The 9,847-nt window shown below is 41.6% G+C and overlaps 1 protein-coding gene across 1 annotated transcript; it reads right to left on the bottom strand.

Annotated features, from left to right (window-relative positions):
• Window positions 1-426: 426 nt before the first annotated feature.
• On the bottom strand, window positions 427-8,366 carry LOC127053842 (E3 ubiquitin-protein ligase TRIM63-like). The gene is made up of 4 exons (XM_050959161.1): window positions 8,193-8,366; window positions 6,828-6,986; window positions 4,360-4,530; window positions 427-1,020 (listed from the first exon to the last, which is right to left on the bottom strand). The coding sequence occupies exons 1-4, from the start codon at window positions 8,364-8,366 to the stop codon at window positions 427-429; spliced, it is 1,098 nt and encodes a 365-aa protein (XP_050815118.1).
• Between the last annotated feature and the right edge of the window lie 1,481 nt (window positions 8,367-9,847).

Here is a 9,847-nt window from a genome sequence, read left to right as displayed (position 1 = left end):
TGTTTTTTTCTGATCATCTGCAGTTCCCATTGTTTGCAGCTTGAGTTGTGATTGCTCAGCACTTACAAAAATCAGGCCACAGTGCGAAGTGTTATACACACTACAGTTTGCTGCACAGAATCTGTTTCTTCTGCTTAATTTTTCTAAATTACTCTTGTAACTTGTTCCACCTTCTTTTGGGTTGCTTTCCTACCACTGCCTTCCAAACAACGTTATTCTGTGAAATAATGATGAAGCAGTAAGGCACGCAAGAGGGTATGTGTCAATTCAACCTGTTTACATTTACAACTATTTTATTTTTTGGTTTGTAGGAAACAGAGCATATATGATCGGCAAATTCCACCAAGTAAATTGCAGGAGATCAATTTTTTAAATATTTTACATTTTTGACTAATCTTTCAAGAATGAAGAATCAGTGCTAGTACCTCATGTACTGCTACAGTCAGGGCAACATGCGTTTGTGAAAAGATCTTGCTCCCTGCTACCTGATTTCTCAAATAAGCCTAATACCCTTTTGCAGAAGGACTGATCAGGACTTTCACCTGAAAAAGCAAAAGCAGGGCATTCTGGCCTGCATGCTTCATACAGGTCACTAGTACTTGCAAGCATGTCATCTGATGTAGTAGAGACATAATCCTTGATGTTGATTCCTCTGATCAATTCTTCAAAATATTGTCGCACAGAAATTTTATACTTTGTTGGATCCTGATGCAATGACCTTCCTTCTATAAGTTTTTTCATCTTGCTCCTGAGTTTTTTATCCTCTTGAAGAAATTGTACTGAATTTGAATGTTGTTCCAAAAGAGTTTTCATTTGCTGATAAAGCTGCCTGGGGGCTTCAGTTTCACTCTCTACTAGGTGCAGTTTTTCTAATTTTGTTGAATAGTCCTTGTGTAATTTTGTCTTCAGTTCTGCAATTCTGCACCTTATCCCTTTAAGTAAACTGATCCCAACTGTGTCAATCATCACCTTGGTGTCTGTAGTGCTGGATAGGAGTTCAGTGATCAGCTTCTCTGTTTCCTGTTTAAAAAAAAGTTTATGCAGGGCTTCTTAGTAATGTCCACAAGTAGTTTTCAAAATAGTTAAAAGTGTGAGAAGTTATTTTAACTTTCAAAAATAATTTTGGATCTAGATATATGTTTTAGGCCTTATATTTTAAAGTGGCTTCAACTTTGCCTCCCATTTATGCTCAAAAGCTATTGCAGTTGTAAATAACTGCAATTACATTTTATAGCACTTTGCGTTCAGAGTTCTGCTAAGGTCGGGCAGGCCTTTAGGCCTTTTGTAGGGCAGGAAGAGTTTGCGGGCAAATAGTTTCCTGATTGTATTGTGTACAACTCATACTCTTTAAGGCCAGAAGGGGACCATCATGATCATCTACTCTATCCTCCTGCACATTGGAGACCACAGTACCTCACCCATCCACTCCTGCAGTAGGTCCATAACCTGGTTGAGTTACTGAAGTCTCAAATCTTGATTTAAAGACTGCAAGTTTCAGAGCATCTAGTTCAAACCAGCAAGTGATATGTGCCCCATGCTGCAGAGGAAGGCAAAAGAAAAAATCCCAGAGTCTCTGACAATCTGACCTGGGGGGAAAATTCTTCCTGACCCCATATATGGCAATCCATAGACTCTGAACATGTGGGTAAGACCTGCCAGCCAGACACCAGGAAAAGAATTCTTTACAGTAACTCAGAGCCCTCCCCATCTAGAGTCCCATCTGTGGCCATTGGAGATATTTGCTAAAAGCAGTCACCAATGGTTCGTATGCCATCGTAGGTGACCTCATAAACCTCCCCCCCTAAGCCTTATCAAGCTCAGTCTTGAAACAAGCTTGGTTTTTTGCCTGTAGTACTCCTTTTGGGAGCCTGTTCCAGAACTTTACTTCTCTGAGAGTTAGAAATCTTTGTCGAATTTCAAGCCTAAACTTGTTGATACCCAGTTTATATCCATTCTTGTGCCAGCGTTGGCCATTAACTTAAATCCCTGTGCTTCATCTTCATCCCTTGTGCTTATCCCTGTGATGTATTTATAGAGAATAATCATATCATATCTCCCCTCAGCCTTCATTTTGTTAGGCTAAACAAGTCAAGCACCATACATTTCCCCTCTTAAGGCAGGTTCTCCATTCCTCTGATCATCCTAGTAGCCCTCCTTTCCCTCGCTCTACTGGAAATATCTTGCCTAATGCATCCTAGGATTGCATAAAACTTTTTCACTGCTGCATTGCATTGGTGGCTCATAGTCATCCTGTGGTCGATCAATACACCCAGTCTTTCTTTTCCTCTGTCACTTCCAATTGGTAAGTCCCCATCTTCTAGCAAAAAACTCTTCTTGTTAGTCCCTAAGTGGATGACCTTGCACTTTGTATTTTAATTTCATCCCATTTCTATTACTCAAGTTTTCAAGGTCATCCAAATGTTCTTGTGTGACTCTCTATAACCCAGCCAAGTGGAGGTCAGGCATCCACAGAAGATTGAGAGCCTGGGACGGAATAGAGTTAGCAAGCTCACATGACCCCAAATAACAAGGGACAATGTAAAGTCATCAGGGAAGCCTCCCATGCTATTAACTTCTGGAAAATTGTCATCAAACTTTGCCAAGTCACATACAATCTACATGCCTACCCTTCTCATGCTGACAATGAAAAAGCTAAAGATATTTTAGTCATTCTTTCACTGGCCCTTCAAGAAGGTTGGGGATCAGCTACACCAGTGCCAGATTTAGCTTGTGAGTGAAGTCACATGACAAATGGTCAGGTGACTAAGGGAATTTTTAGGAAAATAAGAGCAGCCTGCAGTTCAGTAAGAGGGAGCCAACTGTGAGGGACTCCAGGGAATAAAGCCTTTGGAGTTTGTGATTTATAAAAGACCAGGCGGGCTAAGGAGTACAGGAAGTGTCCCTGGGAAGAAGCCGGGTAGGTTGAAGCTACTTGGGGACAGACAGACTAATTGTTTAGCCCTCCCAGGGCCAGGAACCCAAAAGCTTGTGTCCAGTCAAGCAAGGAAGTATAAATGTAAAAGGCTGGCTTGGTTTCAGTTGAATGCAGTGTTACCTTTGTTCAGCCTAAGGAGAGGCTGGCCAGGCAAACAAGAAGAGTTCCAGACTACCAGATCCTGGAGCTAGTGATTCTATGCATCCTGCAAATAACTAGGCTCAGAAAATGAAAGCACACTCTACTGTGTGCACCAGCCAGGACTGCATATCCTCTTGGACCTGTAAATAAATCCCTTGCTTCAAGGTGCCACAGGTATCAGGTAGTATTTCCTGCCCCATACAGCATTATACAGTTGGACGGGTGCCTTATGGCTCTTTTGCCTTTCTCTGAAATGTCAGATATTCATCATTGCTGAAGTTAGGATACTGGGCTCAATAGTAGTGGTGTACAAACTGCAGGGTTAACTGTGGGCCACACAAACTGAACCCTGCAGGGTCCATTCAGAGAATTTCCAACCCCTCCCTCAGAGTGTGCCCTGCCAACTCTCCAGAGCCACTCACTCTTTCCAGACATGTGATCTATTGAATCTTGGGTGATTTTGGGTGGGAGGATGGCTCCTATTTTCGCCTCCCAAGGGCCTTCAGGTGGACCGCGTTGCCTCCCCCAAATCTGCCCCACCAGGTAAAGACCATGGCCTCCGCTACCCCACTGAGATTATTCTGGAGGACAGGGTTGCATGTTCTCCCTTTGCAAGTAGCATCAGCCAAGCTGTGTGACTGTTCATGTGTCTGAGTTCTATGATAATACTTAAAACTTTTCATCATCAAAGTGTTTGATAAGCATTGACTAATTAATCCTCCTCACACTCCTGTGAGGTAAGCTTTATTAACCCAATTTTACCTATGGGGGAACTAAAGGCAAAGAGGTTATGTGATTTGGCAACATCACAGAAGAAGTCAAGAGTCAGAAATACAACTTAGTCTCACACTCACACCACTAAACCACATCATTTTATATAACTTAATCCTTTCCTAAGGGCTACTTGCCTAAACTTGTATCAAACATCAGGTCATGCATGTCATTCTGTTAATAAAACTGAGGTACATCTTCACTACCCGCCGTATCGGCGGGTAGCAATCGATTGCTCGGGGATCGATATATTGCATCTCATCTAGACGCGATATATCGATCCCCAAATGCGCTTATATCGATTCCGTAACTCCACCAACCCGAACGGAGTTGCAGACTCGATAGGGGGAGCCGCGGACATTGATCCCGCACCGTGAGCACAGTGAGTAATTCGATCTTAGATACTTCAACTTCAGCTACGTTAGTCACGTAGCTCAAGTTGCGTATCTAAGATCGATTTTCCCCCGTAGTGTAGACCAGCCCTGAAAGAAAGCGAGTCACTTGTACTATACCTTCCTAGCTTGTACTGTGCCTTCAGATTTCTGAAGCAACGAGTCTATATCTTTAATAAAAGTCATTTTTCTTGCTGTGTAAGCTTCAGACATTTTTGCAACACTGTGATGCTCGTGGTTTCCAAAGATCTTGCAGATTGCACAAATTGGTTCATCATCAGTCAGACACATCTGAGAAAAGAGTACAGTCATTTTCTAGTACAGCCAAGTATGCTTACACGTTGTCAGCTACGTGGCACACTGACCCGGAACATTAGGCTTAGTCTGCTAAGTAAATACTGGTGCAATTGTTGAAAACATGTTAAGAGTGAAGTTGAGACTGTTGTCTTCAAAAGGGCGAAATTCATGCTACAGCAACCTTCAGTTCCAATGGCATTCTCCACTGGAACCTTAGTAATCCAAACTCTTCCATGCAACACACATTAGATTTTCTACCCCAAAAGAAATACTCTCTCCTCACTTCTTAAGAACAGATGCTGAAAGGAGGTTAATTGTTACTCAAGCTACCTTGCACTTTACATTCAACAGGCATTTAGCAAGTACTATGTGTATATATATATTATTATTTAATATTTATATCACAGTAGTATCCACCCATAATTAGGGATTGTAGTAAGTGTTGCACAAGCATATATGAAATCATAATCACTGCCCTGAAGACCTTATTGTCTAAGAAGACAAGTAATGTATAAAGTTTGGAGGGGGGAGATGCATACCATTTTGTACACATTAGGTTTATAATTGTCAGGAAACAAAATTACAGTAGGAGATAAAGTTGAACTGTTCTCATTTGTCCAGTGAGTCTTTATTAATTGGTTGATTTCTTATATGCATCATGGCAGAAATAGGTCTTACAGTTGGAAGAAAACAGTGATTTACAGATTTGTTCATGAAGAGTATTCCATGCCTGGAGGAAGGCACAGAACTGTCTGTGTGAGAAGTGGTTGAGCGGGTGGATGAGAGTGGCTTCACTGGTGCAGTGACTTAGACTCATAGACTCAAGGTCAGAAGGGACCATTATGATCATCTAGTCTGACCTCCTGCACAATGCAGGCCACAGAATCTCACCCACCCACTCCTGTAACAAACCCCTAACCTATATCTGAGTTATTGAAGTCCTCAAATCATGGTTTAAAGACCTCAAGGTGCAAGGAATCCTCCAGCAAGTGACCCGTGCCCCATGCTGCAGAGGAAGGCGAAAAACCAGCAGACAAGCAGGGAGAGGCAGATTTATAAAGGGCTTAGAGTATGAGGATAAGAAACTTGAATTAGATGCTGTGAAATAGGAAGCCAGTGGAAGGTTTCAAAGTGGTGGTGTGGCTCTTTAAAATTAAATGGACAATGTACCTCTGCTGAAGAGTTTTTCCTTGTTTTTCAGGTTCATTCAGTTACTCATTCTCAAATTACAGTAATTTTTAGTGGGTCCCCCAGATGTTGGAGTGAGTGAGGTTTTAGTGTCTCTTGAACTAAATGATTTAGTAATGTCTTGATGCCTTTTTCTCTAATGTTGTTGCAGGAGTGACAGTTGTTATTTGTTGTTGGGCCATTGAGAAGAGGTGAGAGGTCTAGTGGTCTGACCACCAGAATGAGAGCTAGGAAACCCTGAGACATTGACTTCAGTGTGACTACTCATGTGCTTCTAGCTAGGCACATTTATGTAACCAGGGGCGGCTCCAGACACCAGCATGCCACACACGTGCCTGGGGCGGCAAGCCACGGGGGGGCGCTCTGCTGGTCGCTGCAAGGGCGGCAGGCAGGTTGCCTTCGGCAGCATGCCTGTGGAGGGTCCATTGGTCCCGCGCTTCAGCGGACCTCCTGCAGGCATGCCACCGAATCCAGGGGACCAGGGACCTCCTGCAGGCAAGCCGCTGAAGGCAGCCTGTCTTCCATGCTTAGGGTGGCAAAATACCTAGAGCCGCCCCTGTATGTAACATTCTGAGTTGTGGCCTCTGTGAATAGCAATCAATATGACTGCCTGTGGAATAAAGCACTACTCAATGTGACTACAGGTAGCAAAACTCTGGCCCTAATTAGTCAATCACTTAATCTTTGTGCAGTGCTTTGAAAATGTAAAGCACTAATTAATAATGACCTTTTCTATAATTATGTTTTTTTTTTGCAGGGTGAATCTGATTTTATGAATTTAATTAGGAGGCTGGTAGTTCTTCCAACTGCAAACCACCAACTAGACTCCTCATCTTGGTGGAAGTAATCCATTTGGGAAAGAAGCAATTCAAATGGTAGGATTTGCCCTTTACATATGTTTTTATAGTCTAAAATTCAAATGATGTGGTGTATTTGTCGCTGAACATGATATAAAGGACCAGCTTGTCTAGAATATGACCACTCCACTACAATACCCAACCAATAGAATTCATTTTGAGTAAATGAATACTGAACACTTACAGGACAGATTTGGTGTGCAAATAACTAAATAAAGAAAAAATAAGAAATATGTAAATGTATACCAAATTCATATTTTCCCCATGTTCTTCACATATTTGGGACAGCTGGTTTTGCTTCTGGGCACGAATGTTTTCAAGTTCATCCTTAAATTTTTCCAATATACTTTCAACCAGAATATTTCTCGGTAATCCAATTATTCCTCTGCCCCTCAAATATATGACCTAAAAGTGAGAAAAACTGTTACATACTATTTGAGAGACACAGGAGATACTTTGTTTCTTTGATGGTTTCATAGCTGTGTAATGTAGAAACAGTGCATCGACATTCTTCACTTGTGGTGTATATTAATTTGATCTTGTACTGAAATACAGTACCGCAGCTAAGTGATCTAGACAGCAATTTCCTCCTAATGTATAACTTACAAATCTAAGGCTCATCAGTATCAGTGGTCCAAATTCTGCCTTTGAATAAGTGTGTGCAAAACCCACATTTGGAACCAAAAGGAACTGAATGTGTGATCTCACATACAGAATTTAGCCCCTTGTATTGAAGCAGAGACCCTCACATGGCTTCTGTTAATAGTTGAAGAAAAAAACCCTCATTCAGAGCTAAATCCTGAGGTTCCAGTCCAGGAGCTCTTACTCATTTAAATCAATTGGATTCATTCATATGAATAAGAGCTCCAGGACAGACTCCTCCATTCATACTTGGGCAAAACATCATTGAAGTCAATGGGAGTTTTGCTCCAGTAAAAACTATGTAAAAACCTAGGACCAGATTTTGTCACCATTTCTCACATCGTGTAGCACCACTTGAGAAGTAAAGTATTGCTCCATGTGAATAATGGTAGCAGATCCTGACTCTAAAAGAAGGACTTCAATTAACTTGCTAAAGTCTATAAAACCACAGGAGTATTATGCTAGTTACATTCTAAATTAATGCAAGAGAAGGAATTAATTTACATGTGATATAAGCACAAGTCCTGTAGATTTTGAAAAAACAGTCAAGGAAACATGCTGTTTGATTAAAATCCATGGAGATGTTTAGTTTAAGACTGATATTTTATAGCAAGTGTTCCAGAGTATCCTTGTTCCATGTCTTTCCTTTTAAAACATGTTTGCCAACAATTTAAGCGACGTTTTCTGAAAGAATTTAAGAATTGTCCTGCCAGATTCTTGTGATTGGATCAGGATAGAACATTACATGCTTGGACCTATAGTCTCCATGGGCTGCACCATTTTTAATAGATGTCAGGGAAGTCACAACCATCTGTTCTATTTTATTAAATTAAATTAGGTATGGCCTCAGGCTCCTTGCAAGCTGGAAATGTGCCCCTTCAGTTGGGAAAAGTTTGGGCAGACCCTTGTCTTGCAAATAAAGAGAAGAGCTCTGACTACAGAGAAGATTAAATGTGCGTCTCTACTTACTTTCCTGCACATAGGACAGCAGAACTGTCCATTAACATGACTGCAGTTTTGGCGGATGAGGATCTTTTCCAGGCATTGCTTGCAGAAGTTATGAGCACAAGTTAGGACCAGCACTGGTGGAGTGAACAGCTCCAAGCACACTGGGCAGGAAAGCGCCTCTCCCAAAGCCTCCATGGTGCTGCTGCACCTCATGAGGAAAGCCTTCTAAGATACCAGCTTCAGCTACCTCTTTCTTCGAGTAGCTGGTCACCATCCAGGTTCTAGAACCACTCTGAAACCTCTGTGACAGCAGCTCCATGGTGACAAGCATCAACAATCTGTGCAACCATTGCAGGATCATGCTCCTCCAGGCTTGTGGAACAGTTGAGGGGGCAGATAACCAGTCCCAGATGTCTCCTTTGGGACAGTGATGTTTAGCTGAGACTCTTAGATCTTTGATTACCCCAAGCACACATATTGTCACTGAAGCACCCCTCATGTTCTCATTTCTCTTGGAATGCTCAAGTCTGTCATGATTTAAGTCTACAGGTGGTGAAGCAGGGTAGGGGAGGACAGCACACAATACTCCAAATTTAACAGATTTGCATCCAGGTGTTTCTATTAAAACAAGTTCCTTCTGATTTTCAATTCAGATTTCTCTCCCCTTTCCTTTCTTTGATCCATCTCTGTTAAATTTTCCTTTAGCTAACATTAGAAGCTGTCATAGTATAATTCCCAAATTTGAACCTTAGCGTCCAAACTATGGGTACCAGCATGAAATCCTCTAAGCTTAATTACCAGCTTAGATCTGATAGGCTGCCACCAATCAGGATTCTGAGTACCTGATAAACTCTGGTCTCCACAAACCTTCCCTGGGGACCCCAAGACCCAAATTCCTTGAGTCTCACAACAAGGGGAAATAAACCATTCCCCCCCCATCTTTACCTCCTCCCAGATCTTTCCTGCCTGGGTACACCAGGAGATTACCATGTTTTAACGCCTTGAAACACAACACAGAGAGATCAGGTTTCTCTCCCCCTTCTCCCCCTCACCCAGAGGCAATACAGATTCAAGCTCCGTGAATCTAACACAAAGAGGAAATTTACCTTTCCCTCCCACCAAGTCCTTGGGGAATACAGACTCAATACCTTAGCATTAACAAGGAGTAAAAAATCAACTAGGTCTTTAAAAGAAGAAAGTTTTAATAAAAGGCAAAAAGAGTAAAAATAAACTCTGTAAATTTAAGATGAAATATTACAGGGTCATTCAGCTTATAGAAAATGGATAAACAGCCTTATCCAGAAAAAATACAATTTAAAATATTTCCAGCAAACTACACATTTGCAAATACAGAAAAACAATGTAAAAGCCTATATTGTCTTTCTACCTTTGTACTTACAAATTGGAAACAGAAGATTAGAGAGCCTGGAGATTCATGTGGTCACTCTCAGAGCCCAGAGAGAGAACAGACCAAGAACAAAGGACCCACACCCAAACTTCCCTCCACCCAGATTTGAAAGTATCTTGTTTCCTGATTGGTCCTCTGGTCAGGTGTTGTTTGTTAACCCTTTCCAGGTGAAAGAGACATTAACCCTTAGCTATCTGTTTATGACAGAAGCTGCTTGGTGAGTCTCCAACTTTCATTTCACCTAGCTTACTTTGTAATAGTGAACTTA

The sequence above is a fragment of the Gopherus flavomarginatus genome, chromosome 6, assembly GCF_025201925.1.
Source record: "Gopherus flavomarginatus isolate rGopFla2 chromosome 6, rGopFla2.mat.asm, whole genome shotgun sequence".
NCBI lineage: Eukaryota > Metazoa > Chordata > Testudines > Testudinidae > Gopherus > Gopherus flavomarginatus.
This window is presented reverse-complemented; position numbering and strand designations above follow the sequence as displayed.